This window comes from Xenopus laevis, chromosome 9_10S (assembly GCF_017654675.1).
Source record: "Xenopus laevis strain J_2021 chromosome 9_10S, Xenopus_laevis_v10.1, whole genome shotgun sequence".
NCBI lineage: Eukaryota > Metazoa > Chordata > Amphibia > Anura > Pipidae > Xenopus > Xenopus laevis.
Genome location: NC_054388.1, coordinates 33,590,777 through 33,615,396, shown reverse-complemented (window position 1 = coordinate 33,615,396; position 24,620 = coordinate 33,590,777). Strand labels below are relative to the sequence as shown.

The 24,620-nt window shown below is 42.3% G+C and overlaps 1 protein-coding gene across 2 annotated transcripts; it reads right to left on the bottom strand.

Moving 5' to 3' along the window:
• Positions 1-15,620: 15,620 nt before the first annotated feature.
• tgif2.S (TGFB induced factor homeobox 2 S homeolog) lies at positions 15,621-23,646 on the bottom strand. 2 transcript variants are annotated; one of them, NM_001094177.1, is given in 3 exon segments: positions 15,621-18,785; positions 19,069-19,298; positions 23,499-23,646. In NM_001094177.1, coding segments are annotated over 3 exon segments (810 nt in total). In that variant the 5' UTR covers positions 23,518-23,646; the 3' UTR covers positions 15,621-18,224.
• Positions 23,647-24,620: the final 974 nt, after the last annotated feature.

Sequence of the window (24,620 nt, the reverse complement as noted above, 5' to 3'; positions counted from 1 at the left end):
GCAAAACATGTTTTAATGAATTTTGGAGGGAAAAAAAGGATTCCTAGGGATGCAACCAATAAAAGCAATAGAGTCTGTGATGGGGAAATTAATACATTCATATTAGCCTTAGAGTTCTCGTTAACTCATAGCACACAAATCAGAACGCTGCATTTATTATTTTGTACTGCATTAAAGCAGTGCAAGCTGAATCCTGGCTGGTTGCTGTGGTTACTGGACCAGATACACATTTCCAGTCTTCATGCCTGACCTTAGACTATTACTCTACAGAAGTACCCAAGTGTATTTATTAACAGTGGAGACAAATGTCACCGGTGATGTTGCACATAGCAACCAAACAGCAATTCGATTTGAACAGTCACCTACAAATTAAAAAATAAAAGCAAAGATCCACATGAGGTCCTTTATCTGACCTGCCCAATCAACATCTGACTGTTTTTGGCCAGATATCAGTGAAAGGGCCCCCAAACACAGGCAGGCAAGGTGCCAGATTGATCTAAAGGATTTAAATTAGTATCTTAAATCTGTCTCCTTTTGGTGTCCAAGAAAAACAACAAATCCCGTCATTTATGTGGTCCCGCAATCTGACCGCCCGTTTATCCTCCATTCTGATCCGATTGTTTGGCCCTAAGGCCCACGATCAGATCAGCCCAATATCGCCCACCTCAATGTGGGCATATCAGGTAGAGATCCGCTCGTTTGTCGACATCGCCAAACGAGCAGATCTCTTTGTGTATGGCCACCTTTAAGGTGGCCATACACAAATGATCTTTCCCCGATATGCCCACTAATGGAAGGACGATATCTGGTTAATCCCAATGTTCGGCCCTTGGGCCAAATAATCATATTACAACAAAGAGAATGGGTGCCGATGGGTCGTAGGACTGCATCAACTAGACAATGCGGTCCTTGATCGCCAGAAAATTCGAACCAATTTTTGGCCAGATATCAATCGGGGAGACCCGTCTAAAGGACCAATGTCGGCAGCTTTAATCTGCCTGTGTATGGCCACCTTAAACCAGTGCCTCAGTAATGGTGGCTATACACCATAAGATCCGCTCCCACCAAAGGCAGGGCAATATCAGGCCAAACGATCGGATTACAACTATGAGAATGGGTGCCAAGGGGACTAGGACCACATCAACTAGCCAATGTGGTCCTTGATCATTGGTAAAATCAAACCTGCCAATCTATACCTGGATGATTTCTGGCCGAATCGGTCTAAAGGACCAGAATTGGCAGCTTAAATCTGCCCGTGCAGACCTTAAAGGAGAACTAAACCCTAAAAATAAATATGGCTCAATAGCAGCAATAATCACCATCTTGGAAAGTGTCTGCAACACTGACATGCTCAGTGGGCTCTGAGCAGCTGTTGAGAAGCTAAACTTAGGGGTTGTTGCAAATTATCAAGCAGAAAATTAGTTTGGTCTGTAATATAAGATGATGCTATAAGGCTGATCATTACAGTACATTCTAATGCTAGTTGCACTGGTGTATGTGTTGCCATGAAGTAATTATCTGTATTAATTATTAATCAACCTTATATTGTGACATTTCCATTCTATATGTACTGTATATTGTGAGTGGATCCCTAAGCTTAGTAAGTGACAGCAGCACAGAGCATGTGCAGTGAATCAGCAGCAAAGAAGATGGGGAGCTACTGGGGCATCTTCAGAGACGCCAATTGTTGTGCCTTGTGCTGGTACAGAATCCCAAAACAATGTACAAAATTTCTATCCTACTTCTTTGGTTATGATTTAGGTCTCATTTCAGTACTTGTTGCTAGACATGCCCTTGACAGATAGGATCTTTAATGGGGCAGTTTTTGTACAAATAATAGTCTGAGCAGTGGTGTATAGCAGGAGCACCCCCTACTGGACAAGGAAACTGTCTGCAGCAACAAAGCTACACATGAGCCTGTGAATAACAAGGTAAGTAATACACAGCATATTTAGGGCTACTGGTAAGTGGTGTACTGTTATTTTAAAAGAACGAAAACCTAACCTACAAACAATATAAGAAGCTTCCAAGACCATTAAAATTGGTACTGGAGCTGATCAGCATTAAAATGCCTGCTTTGACCTTGCATGAAGCAATATTACATGTTCACATCAGCCTTAGCCTATTGGTGGGACACAGGGGAATTGGATAGGCTGATTCTTTAATCTAGAATGACATGAAAGCTTTGTTTTCAGTGGTTGCCTTGGTGTTTCTCCCATGGGGCAGCAAAAAGTGCCTTTCTCCCTGATCACTGCAAAGGAACTTAAAAGAGGATTCTGGCAGGACTAGGACCCGAGTTAGTGCATTTTTCTGCAGACAGAAGCACTGGCACAAGGCCTGAATTTTTCATAATCACAGACAGTGCCTACACAGCAGCTTGTTTATATGAACTATAGTAGTGTTTCTGAAGCAAACAGATCAGTTGTACCAGTTCAGTACGTGATATTTCCATTACTCTGAAACACTTTCATTTTCTGTTGTTACTGTTCCTTTAATGCAGAAGACCCTATTTGCACTGTCTTTACATAGCTGAAGTTCCTAACCCCTCTGAATACATGACAGGGAAGCATTGGGGTTGCTTCATTGGAAAGCAAAATGCCAAGAAGTGCCTCTGCCTGGTTGGTTCTATAGAGTCACAATGGAAAGGGTTGTATTTCCAAAGTTGCTCTATGTTACTATCCAGAATTGGGTGCTACAATAATCTGGTTTCTAAGTAGCACTGCTTCTTAGCCTACTCTAAAGGGGCTTTTGAAGATCCAAGACTAGACTCAACCATGGGTACAGCCAAAGTTACCATGCTACAAGAACAGATGTGCCCACATATCCCTAGTTGCCCAATGTATTGAAGTCCTTGCTGCCGACATTGTAACCCTCAGAACAAAATGTTTACATGTTACTTTAACGTGATTGCCTTAGAATATCTTGAATGAAAACGCTGGCAGTATGACAGAGCATAATGTAGCACCTATACCATGCTTAAGGAAATCCTAGTACACGCAGTTTTGAGACCAAGCTGACACTAATGGTACTATGTCTTGGGAAAGATGGAGGAATGACTCTTTAAGCATTCGATATTGTTTCTTAGATATATACTGAAACCACTTATCAGTCGTTGCTCTGTTGGCCCCTATACCTCTGGGCCCTCCAGCCTTTACAGGGGCTGTTTGTTCTATAGTTGTGTCCCTGCTGCAGCCCCGCCCCTCGCCCACAAAAATCGGTTTGTTAAAACACATACCATTAGATCCCTCCATACAGAGCCATGTGAGTGCATTTTCTAGTAGATTCCTGCAGCAGATTGGGTACCTGCGGGTTACTCGCAAAATAGCGTTTAACCTGTGGGTACAACTTTCAGGTGCAGGTACAGACGTGGGCCAGTGGTTCTGCGGGTTTGAAGGTCATGGGTCGGGTGCGGGTCTTCTCAGTAGTGAGTTTTACTCCTTTACCTATGTTTTAAAAACTTTTCCCCTGGATGTACTCCATATCAGTACTCTCCGGGATATCCCCGCCCCCCATGCCCCATCAGAAGGACCCTTCCCAAAGCTTTAAAAGCCACTCCAACCCCCACCATGGCGTAATTTTCTTCTGTTTTCCTTGCTCCATTGGAAGCAATATTTTTTTGGGGTCACTCTTGCTGTGAGTTTCCTTGTGTAGGACTAGGTCCTAGCAGGATTTTCTTCTCCAGAGTATCATTGTTCATTACTCTCTTCCTCTAGGTTGCAGTTGAGATCAGCTAATCCTATAATGTCGCCTGTACATTACTAGGTTCTGCACCTGGAGCAGATAGTATGACAAGTTACTGTACTCCAAAACAGTAAGTTATTACAATATTATCCAAGAGGCTGTTAGAGCCTAGTTCCCTCCCAACTGGGCATTAAGCTTGCTATGTCCCAGAGAGTACGGTTATGGAGTATGTCCAGGGAAAAGTGTATCATACTTACAGTGATTTTCCGTTCCTGGACGTACTCCATATCAGCACGTTCCCATCCCTTCTACAATGGTTGTCTTAAAGCTTGGTACAAAGACGCCATGTTGGGGTGGGAGTGGCTTTTAAAGCTTTGGGGAGGGTCCTTCTGATGGGGGGTGGGGATATCCCGGAGAGTACCGATATGGAGTACGTCAAGGAAAGGAAAATCACGGTAAGTATGATACAATTTTCCCTTTTATGATCACGCCTACATCTAATGATGTCACTTCTAATTTATGACAGCACTTCCTTTCTCTTGATGGTCAGCAGATCGCATTGTGGATAAAGTACTAGCGGGTCCAAGCGGGTAAGAATGCGGGTTGTGGGTCGGGTTTCAAAAATTGGTTCAGCGCAGGACTATTTTCTGAGACTACAATGTATCAACTCGATCATAGAGAAAACAGCAGAGTGGCCGAAGCTCAATCAGAACTTCCTGCTTCTACTTTATGCTGTGTGGTGCCTGTTCTACGGTAAGGATGCACTGTATTGCTCTAATAAAGGAGCTGAGCATCACTTTTAACTCAATTATACATTGGGCAGACATGTCAACTCTTCCAAGAGTCACTAGTTTTGGTAAACCTCTCCAGCTGCCCATAATCTGCATCCAAATGAATGAACTGAGAAGACCTATAAACCCTCTCACATTCCGATATGGGTGGAAGTGCCCTGGGTCGTAGCAGAGCATAACAGTGTTGTAAGACATTTGCTGACAGCAAATGCATATCCATTTGCAGCTTCTTATCTGGTACACAACATAAGATGCCATTTACTATGACACTGGTCTGTCAGGTGTCTGGCTGCCTTGAAGACCTTGCTGCAGAATGCAACGTCAGCAGGCACAAGTCCAGGTCTTACAGCGGATGATAAGGACAGGAGTCCATTGTGGCCGGCATCTGCCAGTGCTCTCAAACGTCTGTGCCAGAACAACGCACAAGTTAGGGTAGCAGGAGGTGGGATGCCTAAGTGCCCCCATACCTCATGAATACAGCACTACCAAGCAAAATTAGTGCTGTATTCACTGGGGGAATACAGGCCTCTGTGCTTTATTATATGCAGCTTACAAAGTGCCAAAAACATGTCAGATCTCAAGCTAACCAAGCAAAGTGTATGAAGAGTGTTTTAGGTACTGATAAGTCAGTAAGAACTGAATTTAACCAGTGCGATCACAATCAACAGGCTGTGTGGAACAAGGTTAGCAATGTCCTGTAATGCTCACGTGCCTCATTTAATCCTATTATAATGGGAATTGGGGAATATAATAAAGATAATGATTTAATGCACCTGCAACTGATAAAGCTCAATACAGAGCAAATCCAACAAGGTAGCACATGTAATGAAAGGAGCCAGTAGTGAGAAACGGTGAGTAATATTACAGTCACCTTACTAATTATTGCCCTCAGTAATGTAAAAGATCTCCATAGAAACCCCATCTTGCCAAGCCGATTGTTTCCCCAGGCAGCTAGTCATGCTTGTACTGTATTTAGCATTACCTTCCTGTGTTGGAAAACGTATGCAGCGATACGGCGTAACAAAGGCACGGATCATTGTCTTTTTTTTGGCTTAAACCAGGGGAAGGCAAACAAAGGAGGCATGAGCCCCCAGTCTGACATTGACAGAATGAATACCCTAAAGCCTCTCTGTGTGTTTACAAAATAAAACCAGCAAGATTGGGTTCACAGCTGATACAAGGGATGTAGGTGTTAAAGGCGTCTTGCTATGTGACTCAATTGTAACCCACCTTCTGTTGCTCTAGCCCAGGGGTCCCCAACCTTTTTTTTTCAGTGAGCCACATTCAAATGTAAAAAGAGTTGGGGAGCTACAAGCATGAAAAAAAGTCCCTGGGGTTTACTCGCAAGCCACTGGTGGGGGATCACTGCTCTAGCCTGTTGAGTTGTCTACAATAGCTAAAGACTGATAGTAGTTAACACATTCCTGAAATTGACACATTTCTTTTAGGCTAATGCCACAATGGACAGACTCTCTGCATATAAGTGCAGGCCGATAAAGAAACCCTCTGGCCATTGACCTGGGTGCAGACACATGGAGCGGACTTTGGCAATGAAATGTACAAGTATGCACTTCTCCACAGAAATCCATTACTCCATGTGTCTGGCCTGATGCATTGGCTCCTGGTGCAGACACAGAAAACTGCAGACATGAGCGAAGGGGCTGCTTTTCAGTCTGTGTTACTCTTTCTGGAATGCACATTGTTAACACCTGCCTGCTAGAGCATAATTCTAAAGATTCACTGTATAATGTGCTTGGGTTCCTGTGTTCACTGCTTCTCAGTGAATGTAGTATGCTTGGGGTGCCAGTACCCAATGCCTCACTCAGTCATTACACACATTGTGTTTCAGTAATCGTGCACAGGGTCAGACTGACCCGGCGGGACACCGGGAAAAACCCAGTGGGCCCACGACCAGACCCCCTCTACCGTTTAATGCTCTTGGAGTGCCAGTAACCTCTGGAATGAAGTGCTGCTGGCCAGCCTGTCATAAAATGCTGGTGCTACATCTGTGTTCTGAAATACTAGGGCCACATTGTGTCTGTCATGAAACGCTGGACCCACACTGTGTCATTGTGCTATGAAAATCTAAGTGCCACAGGGTGTCTGTTATATAATATTGGTGTCATGAAATTCTGAGGTCACACTTTTCCAGTGTATTGTGCCTGTGCGAGGGAAATATATAAAGGAAAAATAAATGTGGCTGTGGTTGAATGGATATGTGATACACAAATGTGTGTGCTGCACAGGGTTGCCACCTTTTATAATTTTTTTTACCGGCTGTTGGGGGGGCGGGACCTCAAAAAGGGCGGGCGTGACGTCAAAAGGGGTGGGGTGTGATGTCAAAAAGGGCTGGGCCACGCGATGGAGACCCGCGGTCGCTAGAAGAGGCAAAGAAAAAGGTAAATTGCAGGGGATTGGGAGCAGGCGAGGGCTCCTTTTGATCTTATTACAAATTTACCGGCAGCTACATTGCCGGTAAATTTGTAATACCGGCCCCGGCAGGTATTTTACTGGCTAGGCCGGTAAAATACCGGCTGGGTGGCAACCCTAGTGCTGCATCTTGACATCTGTCCCCAGATTTCAATCTCAAAATCTGGTAATTGTAGCATATAGGCATAGAGTTGCTGCTTAAAGGAGAACCAAAGCTTAACTAAAGAAGTAGTCTAGAGTTGCTGTACATTATGTTTTAGACTTCTGTACCAACCAAAGGCAACCCCAGCCCTTTAGCAGGGAAGATCTGTGCCTCCAAAGATGCCCCAGTAGCTCCCCATCTTCTTTTCTGCTGAATCACTGCACATGCTCTGTGCTGCTGTCACTTACTGAGCTTAGGGACTGAGCTCACAATAAACAGTACACATACAATATTAATGTCACAATATAAGGCTAATTAATTATCAATATAGATAATTACTACTTGGCAGCTTAGAAACCAGTGCAACTAGTATAGGGATTTAATAATCAGCCTTGTAGCTTCAGTTTATATTACAGGCCAACCTAATTTTCTGTTTAATAATCTAATAACAACACCTAAGCTTATCTTCTCAACAGCAGCTCAGAGCCCACTGAGCATGTGAGTGTTGCAGACACTTACCAAGATGGTGACCCCCTGTGACAGGTTTGAAGTCCTGGATCATTGCTGCTATTGACAAGCTGAAACTTTACACTTCTGCAATCAATCAGTATATAAAATATGGAATTTTTAGCCATTCGTTTTTAGGCTTTAGTTCTTTAAAGGATTTGATGTAAATGCAGACCTCTTTTTAGCTTTTTTTATGAAAGGTTGGGTGCACTTTGCACTGTAAACAGCAGGAAATCACACTACCATGTATATTGCAAGGCCACCAGCCCAACTCCCATAGATCTAAATGCACTTTAACTGAACCGGATCAGTGATCGTATAGTGGATACAATTTTTGAATACAATATAATATACAAAATAAAAATAAAGGAAATGGCGTACTTGTAAAACAGCAAGGAAACATATTGTCACACACACTGAAAATCCGCCAGCCCACCTAAATTACAACAGATAGTTATTACTATATACAGGACATTAAAGGATTTTTAGTAGGGATGCACTGAATCCAGGATTCGGTTTGGGATTTGGCCTTTTTCAGCTGGATTCGGATTCGGCCAAATCCTTCTGCCCAGCCGAAACAAATCCTAATTTGCATATGCAAATTAGGGACGGGGAGGAAATTAACGTGACTTTTTGTCACAAAACAAGGAAGTAAAAAATGTTTCCCCCTCCAACCCTTATTTTGCATATGCAAATTAGGATTCGGTTCGGTATTAGCCCGAATATTTCGTAAAGGATTCGGGGGTTCAGCCTAATCCAAAATAGTGGATTCAGTGCATCCCTAATTTTTAGAACCTAAAATTATGCAATAAAAGCTAAAATACATAAAAAATCAATTAATAACAAAATCTTCCTGAAGTAGAATGGTTGTTGCTCAGCCTGTGGAGGTTACAGCAGCCATCTTGGAAAGCACCATGTGCCCTGCAGGACTTCACTATTATTATGCAATGCAAACTCAGTAAAGTTGCTGCACAGCAAACAATGACTATAGCAGTGGATACACAACTTATTGCTGAGGAGAAATTTATGCTTAGACCAAACACTAGACACTTTTTAATGGACAGAACATTGACTTTGCTCTTACCTTTCTCATAGATCTGAATGCACTGGGGAGGAACCAGCCCATTTGATAACATTTGGGGCTTAAGAGAAGACCCATTACAGCGAAAAAGCCTGGTAAATACTCTCCACTGGTTTAGTCCATGATATGAAACAAGTGTTAACTGATGTCAGAAATCATTTAAGACCCGGTTTGGTCCTAATAAACAGTAACATGAAGATGTTTACGCGTTGCAAGCTAGGTAAGAACGTTGGTACGTGCCATAGGCTTTCCTTTTTCACCAGAAATATACGGTGAAGATCCATATGTATAAATTCTCTGTGTTACAAAAAGTGATCCTATTTGTCTCCTCCTACACACATTTGCCTCTCCCCCAAGCAGCTCTTCTTTGGGAGAGGAACCCCTGGCATCTGTCATGTGACCAGCAGCTGAGGGCTCTTACACATAATCTGCACTCCTCTGCGTTATGTTTCAATCCATTCAGCTACAGGGGAGTGCAGGCCCAGATGCAGGCAATTCTTCTCTATGGTGCTCTCCTCGTGATGACACTAGAAAATGCTGAATGCAGGTGGAAAGCAACACACTGTATTCGGCACTTACAAGCGCCTGTGTGAGTATGGGCTGATTTAAATGAATAGAATGCATTTCTTGCTGCACTCCCCTGCGGTTGAACACGTTAAAATTTACTGCAGGATAATGCAGCAAAAAACTGCCCTTGTATAGGAGCCCTAAAGTTGTGAAAGGCGGAATATGTTTCCAATATGCATATTCCAAAGGGATCATTGGACAAGTTGATTTAATTAGGAACCAGGCCATCTGACCCGATACAGAACCCTAGTGCAGGTTGATATGGCTGCTCCACAATAAAAATATACTATATATGACTTGATGTACTATCCCACAGTTATAGCTCCTTCCCTTGCCGCCATCTTGCCTCACACACACACAGGATCTGACCAGGAAAAAACCCAGACCCTCTCTGCATGAAGCTATTGCCATGGCAGTGAGTCTTCCAACCTCCCTCCCTGGCCCCCAGCACGACTGCAAAAAGAAGAAGGTAGGCGTTGGGGGGGCCAGAGAGGGGTTGTGGCTTGGGAAGGGCATTCGCAATTCTGCCTCCCCCTGCCCATCGCGCTTACCTCAAAATAGCTGACGGGGGTCCGGGGGTGGAGCGCATCGCTAGCGCAGATAGCGAAATTGCACTCTTTGCGCTAGAAAAGCCGAATTTCCGGTTTCATAACAGGAAATTCGGCTCTTAAAGTTACCAGGAGCATCTTTTTGCCGACCATGGTAACCAAAGTGAGCTTTGTGGTTGGGGTGGGAGACTGGGGGGTTGTGGTGGACCTTGAGGCAGCAGCCCCAGGGGGCCCTGGGCCCCCCTGTCCAACGCTATACACACTGCTGTACACACCGCCCCAAAGACAGGTGGGATTAGCAGTAGGTAAATACAGCACATGTATGTTCGTACCCTGGATTCTGTAGCAGCAAGTATGACAGAACTTTTTTTTACACTTGGTATTTTGGAAAGCGGCGGAGAATGCTGGGATTTGTAGTTCCTTCTAATCCACTTGGGTTTGGTGTATATCTTTAATTCCACACAGACGCCCCAGGTTTTGTGCAGCTCGATTCTCAGCTCATTTCAGCTGCCATACCCTCTGACAGATCTGTGTCGGATCACCCTGGTTTCCCGCAGCATCATTAGGATCATACATTTTAATTGGCTTTCAAGCGGCAGGTGCACTGCTGAGTTTGATGTATTCTTTCTTGCTCCGCGTGATTCTTTTATCTTGGGGTGACGAGAATGGCAGCCACTGCATCTTTCATGCCTTTTATTCATGTTAAATTCTCATTTCTTCTTCTATAAGCAGAGAAATTAAAGTGGAAATTGCCAGCAGATGCCAAGCAGTCTTCCAATAAAGCCACTTCTTCATCAGGCATCAAACAGGACATAATACCAGACCTGATACAGGTCTGGAAGCCAGATCACTTATAGTGGCCCCGCTTTTCCAGTAACATTTAGAGACCCCCAAAAACCAGCAGTTTCTTCTTTCAACAGACCCTCTCTGTATGGGCGTCCACAGAATATTTTTCAGGGTGGGGCAAGTCGCTAAAAGCATCACAAGCAAAATGTCTACAAATATTTTAATGGCAAAAACACAAATCTAGGACTTGGAATTGTTAATAAACTTGAAAGAGAACTAACTATTGGTCAGCTAAAATTTTAAATAGCCTGATGGTGAAAAGGAATACGGTGCAGAGGAAACTATATAAGAGTCATAACTCTGAGCCAATGTGGCCATCTTTATCCACTTTACAAGCAAATCATGCCTTGGGCAGGTGAATCAGTGCATCAGATGGTCAGTAACCATAGTTTTTCTTACTTACACACTTGCAATGAGACACACTTGCACTTACAGTCTCAGACTAGAGAGAAACAACTGATCTGCTGGAACCCACTCACGTTTGCCTCTTCATTTACAGGCACGTGTTGGCCTGGGTGCATACACACACAGAGCAGATTTTGATTTGAAAGCATGCATTTGTGCCGAATCCCATTCTTTGTATATTTACCCAGACTGAAACAGTGCCCTCTCATTGCAGAGACATAAGTAAGTGGGTCTAAGCCAATAAACACGTGTGGCACTAGCATGAGATGGACACACATGTGAACTGAATCCTGGATTTGGTGCATCCCTACTGGCTACTGCATCTCAGCAAGCCTACAGGTCTGAATCTAAGGATTACTCCTTAGATTCAGACCTGTAGGCTTGCTGAGGTCCAGACTGGACCGAAACGTTGACAAATAAACTTCACTTTGCTTCATCTCATTATGAAGTCCTGGAGTGCGTCATTCCTTGGAACACGACTATATATATATATATATATATATATATATAGGCAAAAAACTACACTCATAGGACTTAAATGCAAAACAAAAAGTGCTTAAACACTTTTTGTTTTGCATTTAAGTTCTACGAGTGTGGTTTTTTGCTGTTTTAAATTAAGATTGAGTATTCCAGCACCTAGGCATATACCTGTGAGCACTGGCCCTATGTTTTATATATATATATATATATATATATATATATATTTATACACACATATATACATATATACCCAGTCATGCCGGCACTCTCGACAAATAGTTCATGTGCCTGGGTGCAGAATCCACAAATTCATCCATTCCAATTCCAAAGAGATTTGCACTCACAGGACTTTTTAGGTTTAAAACATGTTTTTATTGCGAAGCTACAGGGTGACTTTTCGGCCTACCCCACTTTAAGAAAGGCCTTCGGGTAGGCCGAAACATCAACCTGTAGCTTCACAATAAAAATATGTCAGAAAAGCAGAAAATGAGGTTTGTCTGTAATATAAGCTGATGCTACAGGGCTGATTATTACATTTTGATGCTAATTGCACTGGTTTCTGTGCTGCTGCATGTTTTATATCCCCACCCAGTTATTTTTTCCTCCCACCTGGTAGAAAAAAAATCCTGAGGGAGAACACTGTCCATGCAAAATAACAGGGATATTTGCATTTTATCTTATTCCCAGTGGCCTCAATGCAGGTTATTTTACATTTGAATGTGGTTCTAAGGTGGAAAAGGGGACCCCCCTCCCCAGGAACTAACTTCCCTCTAGCTAATCTAACCGATCCATGGCCTACACACTCCTAAGCCTGGCTGCTCATAGCCACACTCAGGAGTGCCCCAGCACCTATCACATTCACCTGTGGGCAGTGGGGAGACCCTATTCCCTAAGTCCCTATCCTTCCCAGTGGTCTCTCCACACGCCTAAGCCTGGCTGCCCTCAGCCACACTCAGGAGTTCCCAGCACCTATCACAGCACCTGTGAGTACCGGGTAGACCCCCTACCTAGCACCTCTGCCCACCTCCCATATGTTTTTGGAATGTGGGAGGAAACCGAAGTACTCGGAGGAAACCCCACACAGACACGGGGAGAACATACAAACTCCTTACAGAAAGGGCCCAGGTTGGAATTGAACCCAGGACTCCCAGCTGCAAGACACAGTGCTACCCACTGAGCCGCCGTGCTGCCCGACTCATATATACTGCTACTCATATATATCCTTTCCACATTCCTATGACATCATCATAAAAAGGTCACATGACACCTTCAGTGTTGCTTTACTGTTGCCTCAACAGCTCAAACAGCTTTACTGTTGCATGAACAGCTCTGGGGCTGAGACCTATTTATCAAAACTGTGACTTTTATAGAGACACAGGGCAGGATTAATAAGGCTGGGAGCAGAGAGACATGGGGCTGGATCTCTAGTCAGGTTGGGAGCAGAGAGACACAGGGTGGGATTAAATTAGGCTGGGAGCATGGTTGGATTTTCATTAAGGCTCAAGAAGGCTAAGGCTTCCCAAACCTGACAAAAAAAAAATAAGAAAAAGCTTTACTGACTGTGTCTTCCCCCTTAAATTGTAAGTCCCGGTCCTGCCACAGGGTATTGGCTGGGCTTGGAGAAAGAAATTGAAACCTTCCCTAAGCCTAGCCAATCCCCTAGTGGGAAAAAAGTAGAAGTAGTTTACTATTTTCAGGTTATTTGCGGCAGGACAAGGCCAGCACCAGGGTTCATTTTTTTCTTTACTCCTGGATTTTATCAAATTTTTTTTAATGATAAATAAGGTCAAATGGCGGATGGGAGTTTGGTGGGACTTTTTTTTATTAAAATAATGAGAAAATTTGGATTTTAGTAAAAAGCCCTCCCCTTTTTTTAAAAAAAATAAACTTGAAATTGCCCCAAACTATATACTGTGTGATATATAATTATTAATAATTAGAAATAGTTTTTTGAATCCAAAAAACACAATCAAATAAAATTTAATATATTTACAAAGGGACTAAGTTTTACCTGCAACTTACTTGCTGCTTTCAAAGTAAAACTCCTAAACTTGGCTGCCCTTTTATTAGACACCAGTGGGATCACCTGACTATAGTTGGGAAGAGTGGGAGCTACAACATGGAGCTGGTCACTGCTCCGGTATAACTATAACAAACAAGGGAAAGTTGTGCTCACCACTAATTTTTAAAACCATTAGGCGGGGATGCAATGAGGCTGTGACCACAAAATACATATACGTCCAACTACGTCCCTTTGTAAAATGTATAATGAAGCAATAGAATTCTTAATGAATCAGATGAAATTAAGCGTAGGACTGGCCAGATATGGGATGACTTTGACGTAGTTGGCCAGCTTAAATATATTGCAATATATGGACAAACAATCCCTGTTTTGTTTAAAGGGTAAGGCATTTTTCAGTAGCAGTATGCACAAAATGTCTCTGTCTTAAATATATTGATAATGGGTTGAGTGCAGAGGACTCTTGTATTTGTCTATATATATAACAAACTACTCGATAGGTGCACTCAGAAAACAATGGAAATGCCTAGGTGCTGGAACATATATCAAAATCTATAGAGCAAAGAAATCCGCACTTTTGTGAAGAAAAAAAATGGGTTTATTCAACGTTTCGGCTCTTAGACTCGAGCCCTTCCTGATGACGGATAGAGATATATATATATATATATATATATATATATATATATATATATATATATATATATATATATATATATATATATATATATATATATATATATATATATATAAAGAGCAGCATGTATGGGCCGCACACCCTGAAGATAGTCGAAACCTGGGTGCTCATGCATGCAAAGTTCATAGAAGGTATAAAGTGATGGCATTCGCAGGGTTTGTATATCAAAAAAATTAATGGGGGTAAAAAGAAAAAAAGTTTATCAATCCGACGTTTCAGGTCCCACACAAGGACCTTTCTCGAGGAAACGAAAGGTTTCAAGGAAGGGTTTCCTTGAGAAAGGTCCTTGTGTCAGATTAATAAAATTTTTCTTTTTACCCCCATACGTTGTTTTGATATACAAACCATGCGAGTGCCATCACTTTATACTATATATTGCACAAGTAGAGAAATTGTGACAATACTTAGCAAACACACACAATAATACACAATTCATTAGACAGCAGCAAAAAAACACACACAAGACATTAGAAGATCAGAACAAATCTGGAGCTTTCCCTGACAATACATTTTAGTGCCATTACCTTATTCCAAGCCTGCTGCCTGCACCAGCTGCTCATCTTCCCCATCTTCAGTCTAAGTCCCAGTTCAGCTACACAGGGATTGGCTAGGCTGCAGAGTGAATCCTTCCAGTCTATCCAGTGTACAGCTGCACAGTGATTGGGTATACTGCTGGGTCGATCTCTCTAGCCTACCCAATCGGTGTTCAGTTGTACCGGGACTTAGACACTGAGATCGTATCTACAGGTAGTTAGTTCAGGTCAGAAACTCCAAGGGGGGGCAAGTGTCCTCCCTTGCCCCTATTTGTGGACGCCCATGCCTCTCTGGCCTTCTAATATTACTCAGTCACTGCATATAGGATTGTGTGTTGGCCCCTTACATTGGGATGAACATGGCTAAGGCTAATAACACACACACACACATTTGAGTTTTGGGGTTCTCCACTGCCCACAGATGCATTTTCCACAATTCACAACAAAAAGCATTATAGACCCAGCTGCAACAAAACCATCCATGCAGAATTGCAAGGTGTGGATTTGGGAACAAATACATTAAACGAGTGGCACAGAATTACTTATTATCCGTTTCCATTTTAGTATGTGTGTGTGTGGGGGGGGGGGGTTGCTGAGATTAGAGTATTACCAGCGTTGGCCCTTATCGTCAAATTCCCTGGTAGGCTTCAGTAACCCATGTCAGACAATGGCTTGGTACCCCTGCGGATGAATTGCAAGATCCAAAATTTGTAGGGAGCATCCACTTTAGCTCTGTACCTTGGTCTCCCTCACTCCCAGCAGTCCTACCCAATAGGCCCAATAATCCTTAGTCCACTTCATGCAGCCTCTAGTCCTTCCAGTTATCCAGCCAACTGGCCGGCAAACCCAATACTCTGGTAACCAGGCCAAGGGAAGAAACACAACGCTGGTCTAATTTTAGCTTTTCAAAACAGTTTATTTTATTACAAATCATATTTTAAAAAAATGCACACAGAAATAATCTGTTAAAACATTCATACAGTTTGTACCATAAAAACCAATAAATGAGATTCACAGGCAACACGTGCTACTTGCGGTCACCTTACGCCTAAAGATCTCCTGGTTTATATAATTTAATGACTTTACAGCTTGAGAAAAACGTTTATTCTTAAAAATTGAGGTAATTTCAATGGAATCACGAGACTTGTTCCTTTCTGATCCAAAATGCAAACTATTCTACTCCATCCTGTTATTATAATAAAGACATTGCACTGACATAGAATTTTTATCAACAGCCTATTTAGACATGGGGATTATGTTCCCTTATACATTGGAAATGAGTTGCCTTAGTCTCGCACAAGTCATTCTCTCCCAATGAGCAAGAGGGGCTTGACTCATAACATTCACTTTATAGAGATGCAGAACAATGCCACTAGTCTGTAGTAGTGGAACTGTAGCGCTCAATAAAAGCTCTGCCATTTTAATCCAGATTCACTGCATGGCTAAAATTTTACTTGAAGCCTTAATTATCACAAGGCTTCATTTGTGGCAATGATTCTCCATCTAGTGGCCAATAGGGAGTAAAACAAGTACAATGACTGGGTTTATGACTTCACTTGCACCCAGTGAGCAGCCTGCATCTCTCTGGCTATAGTAGGACTACAATTCCCAGCAGCCACTTCGAAGCTGTAGTTTTGCACTCCGATTCCCTTGTCTAATGTTGGGAAGCCTTCTTTTAGTGAACTGTTAAAAACGATTCCCCAATGTTATGAAAGGGTAATGGCAGACAATAACGAATGTGGGTTGTTTGTTACAGACAAAGGACAGCCTTTCTTAGCATATCTAAATTTATCATGTAAGGGAGTTGCAATATTACTTCTGCTATAGATCTAGCAATCAGTATTATGGGACCCCAGTCCCATCTCCCTAATAAGAGCAGCAAGAACTGCATGATGTCATAGAGTCTGCAATAAGGGCAATGGCATGGCAAAAGCCTGAAATCGCTGGCTTTGAATGGAGGCAATTCTGGTCCCCTGGCTACTAAAAGCAGTGAGCTCCAAATCTCCCTGTTTACCACTGCCCTAAGAAAAGGAATGCAAAGAAAATGGAGTGTGAAACCATTTTATGGACCAGTTCCAGATAATGGACCCTTTTAAAAAGGTAAAAAAACATATAATATATAGTCAGGGCTCATCCTCTAGTTATTTCCAAATAACGTAGAATGCCATATATGCCTAAATGGGAGCTGCCATACTATCTGTTTCTGCATCGACAACAGTACCATCTAGTCATAACTAGCAATGCTCCTGTTATTTCAGCCTATTGCTGTAGAAAGGAATATGACGGCTCCTTCTCACATGCACACAACAAAATAGCTCCCCTAATGGTCAAGAGGATATTGTTCAATACAAAATGCTGCAAGCAATAGGGCAGTTCCCTCATATATGCAGAATATAAATTGTGCCTTCATGAAAAATTAATTGGCACCCTATACTTCCCACCCCAATCCCTTTAGATGTATATATACCCTGCTGAGAAGGCAATAAATGACATATATTGTAAGGCAACAAAAGAACTAAAACATTCCTCTGTACCATTTTCCAGTCTACATAAAGTCAGAGAGCAAGTTCGTCTTCTCTGCACTAAATACTGGATAATATACATACGGAGTAATAGATACACGGTATTTACTACATATTCACAGTTCAAAATAAAATTTAAAAAAAAAAATAAAGGTAAACTCGTAACATTTTTAGACAACCTTTATCACCCTAACTGTTGGAAAACAACAACTCCCAACATGCTCTCTGGGATGCTGGGAGCTGTAGTCGTTCCAGAACAGCTGGAGAGGCCAATGTTGTCAAACAGTGTCAGAAAGGAAGTTCATTTAATGAGGATTAGTCAACAACATCAACATAAATCTCATCCCCTTAAGCACACTTGCGTAATTACCAAACAACTGTGTACAGTGGTGCCGAGTATGACAGACTCAGCTCAATTATTGTGTGCAGTCTAAGCGACTCTGGAAATCCAGCTGTAGTGGTGTGAAAGATACTCAGTGTTCATAGCATGCTGCGTATCTGGTGGCCATTTTGACCTATAAAGTGCACAAAAGGGGAGGGGGTAGCAGCATATTAACACAGCACTGTGCACTTTGCTGGGAAGGAGTAAGGGAGATGTCAACTGAACTGTCTTGCCCCCAAGGTGCCTTATTGCCCTTATCCCAATCTCACCCCCGAACAAGCAAAGTGAAACACTGGGGATAAATATTCAATGTAAACAGATAAAGTTTCTTTTATGTGAAAATATATTTGGACCTTTCTTTCACCTTCCAATCCAACATGCAGCAAAGGATCCCCCGAATGTCATAACAAGGGTTGTGCATTCTTTGCAGACATGGAAGCCATGTGTGGGCACCATCTTTGGGGCCAGAATGTCCTTCTTGGTCACAAAATGTTTAAATCCTTGTTATTCCCCAGCATCCATTGTAAGTGCCCCACAAAACAGTCCAAACAAGGGGAAGTTCAGGAGTATGACCCCCTCTTTATTCCGCACAACTCTAATTGGGGGCGCTGGTTGGGATTGGTGCAGCCTTGTACAATGCAGTAAGAGCAGAGCGGGCAGCCTCTCTTTTTGCCTCTTCAGCTTCCATTTCTGCCATGTACATTGTTGCCACTTGAGCCAGAATGTTTAATCTGCTAATACTTGCCCCTCCGAACAGCAGAGGAGGTGAGGGTGAAGGGGGTGGTGTGTTGACAAATTCATCTGTTGGGCTCCGGGCTCGTTTCTTGGGCAGTAATACAGTTGCGCCACTCTGTTCAGTCTTGATGGTGGGAACCATATTTGGCAAAATGAGGTCATGACAAACGGTTGCCAAGTTACGTACAGGCTGTGCTACGGGGTACAGCAGAGGTACGGAGACTATCCTTGCGGGGAGAGCATTGGCAGTTGTAGGGGGCATCACCAAGACGCTAGGCAGAGGTGTAGGTGTTTTTGGTGAAGGCATCTCTGGTGACTTCCCGCCTTTTCGTGAAATCGTGAATTGGTTTGGGTCTTTCCCATCCTTGAGCAACAGCTCAGGTAAAACGCGCCGGCGGGCATTTATAAACCAGTTACAGATCTGCAGAAAGAGAAGCACAAAATTAATTTTTAGACAGTGAACTAAAAATTCCAACGGCCTGTTGAACTAAACCATCATTACTCAGCCACCTCATATTCTCTTCTTGATACTCATCCCCACTACCAGATTCAGGTTTACTATTGCCAAGCTGCCACTGCCTCTCAGGCAAACTGGGTACAACCTTCCTTATCACCACCCATTACTATCCTAATGTGTTATAAGCAAAAATCCAGAAACCACAAATGGCAACAACTGGTCATGCCCCTACAATCAGGCCACTCACCTGCAGGACCGTGAGGTTGGTTTGCCCAGACAAACACAACTTCTCTTGCTCTGATGGGTAAGCATTGAACCTGTGCTCAAAAAGCCAGTCCCGGAGGATTTTCACAGACTGCTTTGGGAGGTTTCCCCTTCTTTTCCTCTTGGCTCCCGAAACATCATGCTCTGAACTGCCTTCATCTTCCCCACTGTCTGTATGGAGGCTTGGGTCCATCTCATGGTCAATCACTAAACCTGAGGGAAAACACAAACATTCAGTCAAATCTATGAACCATTTTAGTGCAAGCGGTTTGAGACAGAGGTACTCAATGAAACACAAGTTCAGTTCTCCAGCCCTGGCATGCCAGCCAAGCTGCATGATGCTAACTAAGGTGAATATGTAGCTCTGATAAGAGTTTAGGCCATGCATGGGAGCTTTCTAATGGCAATGAAACTGTCTGTATCCCTTTATGGCACCTCAGTATGTTAGTGACATGCACAATAGAATCTGCTTTCTTCTCTTTGTCCTCATTCATCAGACTCTTATTTGCCTGCAATGTCATTCATAAAACACAACTACTTGCTTTTGGCAGGAAGGAATTAAGTGTTGCCACGTGGCTACCAGGAAATAAACAAGAGCTGAACCATAACACACTGTATTCATACATTACACATGATGTTTTAATCATATATGTTGTGTCATATTATATTGTGTCTGTCCTGCACCACCATATGACTTATTGTTTATGTGAATTTATTCAAATGTCTTAAAAGTATCACTCATGTATTATAAGGGATAATGTACCTCCTACTGTAAATTATAAGGATATTAGAAGTGACGATGGAGTTAGGTGACCATATAAAGGCACAAGGCTGCAGGCTGAGTTATACAGGGAACTCTGAGTAGGACTCATGCATTATAAGGGATATGTACCATATAAAGGCACAAGGCTGCTGGCTAAGTTATACAGGGAAGTCATGAGTATCACTCATGTATTATAAGGGATAATGTACCCCCTACTGTAAATTATGAGTGATATGCAAGAACTTCATGACTTGCATAAAAAGTTTTGTTTTTAGATTTTTTTGCATGTTGTTTTACTGCTGATCTGAAGGAAGGGACAGTGAGACCCCCAATAAAGGAGTACTCTAACATTATTATGGTTTAATTAGATAACACCGACATATTCTGCAGTGCTTTACCCCACTAAAGCTGTCCCTGCGGTACTTAGCAAATGGATTAGCAGAACATATTGTGAAATTGCTCTGGATACGTAATGCCGCATCTTCATTAAAGGCAAGTTTCAGTGTGCAGACACCATTACTCAGAGCAGCATGGAGTCTGTAAGTAGAGATACTGCAGTATTGTCTTGTGTTTGTTTGTGGGCTGGGGCGTTGGAAACCTTTTGGCTTAACACTGCATCTTATAACTCGCCTTTCACCCCCCCCCCCATTAGGCCAATGGCACATCTACATATTTGGGGCATTTTGTAAGAATTGAATGCTGGAGTTTGAATCATCGGGCACGTGTTGGAATGTTTCAAGCATTTAAAAAAAAAAAATCGACATATTCCAATGGATGTCACAGGCCTTAGGGTAGGGCAGAGTAGAGTAGGCATTTGATCTGATGCCTCAATATTACAGGGTCCCTGTTAGGGTAATGGCTGTACAAGTTGTAGCATTTTCTCACCCCAATGGTTTTTTGCTCTTCAAGTAGGGTTGCCACCTTTCCAGAAAAAAATACCGGCCTTCCTATATATTTATCTTTTTTCCTTATTGATAACATTAGGATAAACAATCATTTTTACTGGCCAGGCCGGTAGACTACCGCCAAAGTGGCAACCCCATCTACAGGAGGGGGCAAAGTGCTAGAAATCTCTCCCACTCAAGGGAAATGGAAAATGCTGCCAGTACCCAGCCCATAGTGGCAATTCCCATTCACTTTAAACAGGGGGTTCGCATCTACTGTTTTGAGGGCAGAAATAGTGCAGTCACAAAATGTTAGATATTGCCCAGCCAGCCATTACCTTCTAGAGTTTCATTTAATTAAAAGGGTTGTTCACCTTCCAAGCACTTTTTTCAGTTCAGTTGTTTTCAGATTGTTCCCCAGAAATAGACTTTTTTTTGCAATTACTTTTCATTATTTACTTTTTACTGTTTTTCCAAAATCTAAGTTTAAAGTTGAATGTCCCTGTCTCTGGTGTTTGAATCTGGCAGCTCAGTAATTCAGGTACAGACTCTGAACTGTTACAATTTTGCAACATTTAGTTGATACATTTCTCAGCATTATCTCTGGAGTATTAGCAACTATTGTATCAATTCTAACAGCTGCCTGTAATGAAACCAGAGATTCTGCTCAGCAGGGACAAAGATAAGAAATGTATCAACTAAATGTATCAATTTAGAACAGTTTACAGGGTCGGCGACCCTCCCTCCCAGTGCTGCTTTAGAAGGGGAAAAATGACACTTCAATATTAGAAAACCGATGACACATAGAAAAAAGAAAGTAATTGGAAAAAGTTATTTCTAGTGATCTAACTGAAAACAAATAGTTGTTTGAAGGTGACCAACCCCTTTTAGGGTCAGGCCACACAAGCAGATTTGGGGAGATTAGTCGCCCCAGCCTCTTCTTCGGGCCGACAATCTCCCCAAACTGCCTTCCCCCTACCCTCCACCGGGTAAAACGAAAATCTCCTGTGGCAATTCACACGCAAAAACTTCAGGCGACTTCGGAAAACGAATCGCCGCAGGCGATTTTCATTTTAGTGAGTGGAGGGAAGTTCGGGGAGATTGCCGCCCCGAAGAAGAGGCGATTTGTCGCTGGGGCGACTAATCTCCCCGAATCTGCTCGTGTGGACTGACCCCAATTGGTGCCTGATGTCAGTTATTAAAAAGAAAAACCCTACATTTAGAGGTGAAAAAATATACAAATGAATAATAATAATAAATAAAATGTTGTGTAACAATATCAGTCATTTTAAAAAAAAACACTTTTATATTATTTGGATCTACTTTTATACAATTAAATCCCAAAGAAAACAAAACGACACTTCTGATAAAATGATTTCTTTTTTCTCCAACATAATTTCATGCCTTGCATTCAGCCTCCCCTCCATGACAAATACAAAAGTGCGCATATGTGTTGGCTTCCTGCAATCCCACAACAATCACAATAGAGGTATTTAGAAACCCCCCCCCCCAATCTCTTGTAATGCAAAGAGACAAAAACACTTCTCCCTCCAAAACAAGCAGAATAGAAGATCAATGCTGCCAATTCAGGAGCAAATGGGAGATTCCCCTCTCTCCACCCCCCCTTCACTTCTTCTTAAAAACATTTGGAATGGGGGGTTGTGTCTGTGCAAAGAGGAAACTCAAGGTTTGATGTAACTTGCATTTTACCTACTCAAAATGAATAAACAACAGCTCCTTAAAACCTGATCAATAAAAACAACTCCTCTCTCCCCCATTGTCCATGACAGCCAATAATTCTGCTCAGTCAATTATTATAATAATAATAATAATAATATACAGATAACAGTTCTATTGGTCACAAAGAGCTGGATGAAACTTTATGCAATGGTTGTGATCTTACATTAACACACTCATACAATATATAGATTTCCAAAACAATTTCATATCCCACGCCCAGTAATTAGTGAAAATATAATATTGTTTGTGTTTTACAAGTGTCGGCCGGGGACACTCAAAGTAGGGGGGCGATAAGTGGATATTGGGGATAACTAGGGTTGCCACCTGGCCGGTATTTTAGCCGGTAAAAATTATGGCTGATCCCAATGTTATTAATAGGGAAAAAAGATAAATATATAGAAAAGCTGGTATTTTTTTCCAGAAAAGGTGGCAACCCTAGGGATACTGTTGAGCAGAATGGAACAAAGACGTTCTAAGAGCACATGGGAAACCATCAAGCTGCCTGTAATCAGAACATCCCTCCTCGCAGTGCAAATAGTAACTTCCTAAACCAAACTCCCGCCCACAGGCCACGATACAAACTTCCACTTACTGGTCGCCTCCATTTCCGAGAGATAAGGGGGGTCCACTGCGTGGTTAGTTAGTGTAAGGGTTCCCCCACTTTTCCTCTTCCAAATACTGAGTGTGTGTCTGTCCCCCTTTTTAACTGACTCCTTTCTTTGTTTCAAACAGAAACAGGAACTTCAGGGCTCTCCCCCTCTCTCTATTCCCTCCCTCCCTCTCCAGCTGTCACTTCTGGAGATCCAGCCTCAAACTAACTTTGGGATTGTTTGAAAAAAAAAAAAAGAGTGAATTCCACGCAGAATTCTCATTCTCAGAATTCTCCGAATTTTGGTGCAGCAGGTAAAGCAGCCAGGTTGGTTGCACTCAAGCTTCTGTTCAAATAAAATAAGAATCTCCCTTATGTGCCTGGGTAAGGTATCAGATTTCAGGCAAAACTCCCCCATAAAAAAGCAAATAACTTACTGTCAAAAGTAGAATTCATCTTCCTTGAATCTCCCCCTGGTGAATTCAGCTCCTTGTCACCTGCCTCCAGGTGAGTGAATGGGGAGGGAGTTGTAGCTGTGAGCAGCAGGTAGAAAGTGAAGCATCAGACTTACAAGTTTATCTTTTCATGAGCTGCCAGACAGTGACAGATATACCCCCCTCTCCAGCCAGGCTTCTTTGACAGGGGAGGGGCACAATTTGAATTTAGGGTCTGGATTGGATAAGGAATGTGAAGGGGTGAGGGACAGTCTCAAGTTTCTGTCACAGAATGAAACCTTTTTTCTTATTTAATTAGCTTGGATGAAATTGGTGGTTTTTAGTGGTGTGAAAACAATTAAACTCTTTCCTGCCAGAACCCCTGCTTTCCATTTAATATAGCAGCAGTCATATGTTTTGGTTACACATAGGCTTCCAGAGTGATGATTTATGTCTCACCCTGTACCTCTTTATCATTTCTTCACTTGTAATCTATATAACATTGGGCAGAATAGGTATGGGATCCGTGATCTGTAAAGCCCTGAATCACGGGAAGGACATATCCCATAGACTTCATTATAAGCTAATCGTTCACATTTTTATAAAATATTGCCTTTTTCTCTGTCATAAAACTGTACCTTGTATTTGATCCTAACTAAGATAGGAGGTAAAAAAAAAGGGTTGAGATAACTTTTATTATGTTGTAGAGAGTGATAGTCTGAGACAATTTGGAATTGGTTTTCATTTTTTATTATTTGTGGTTTTTGAGTTATTTAGCTTTTTATTCAGCAGCTCTTCAATTTGCATCTAAAGCAATCTGGTAACTAGGGTTCAAATTACCCTAGCAACCATGCATTGATTTGTAGCCTTACAGAGCATTTGTGTTTTTAGAAGGGAGTCAGCGACGCCCATTTGAAAGCTGCAAAATGTCAGAAGAAAAAGGCAAATAACTATAAGGGTAGGATTACGCTGACATTTTCAGCGTTATCCAACGCGCTGCGACAAAACGCATGCGACAAATCGCATGACACGGAATTAAGGTTAGAGATAGAAATGTTGGATGAAGTCACAGCATTGATCTGACGCGACACGACAAAACTTATGTGTAGTCCTACCCTAAAACTA

What these genes read in the sequence shown, in the direction of transcription:
- tgif2.S (XM_018237542.2), bottom strand. An exon ending in CCAACCTCACGGTCCTGCAG is followed by an intron (nt 18,786 to 19,068) that starts GTGAGTGGCCTG and finishes CTCTTTCTGCAG; the next exon opens with ATCTGTAACTGGTTTATAAA.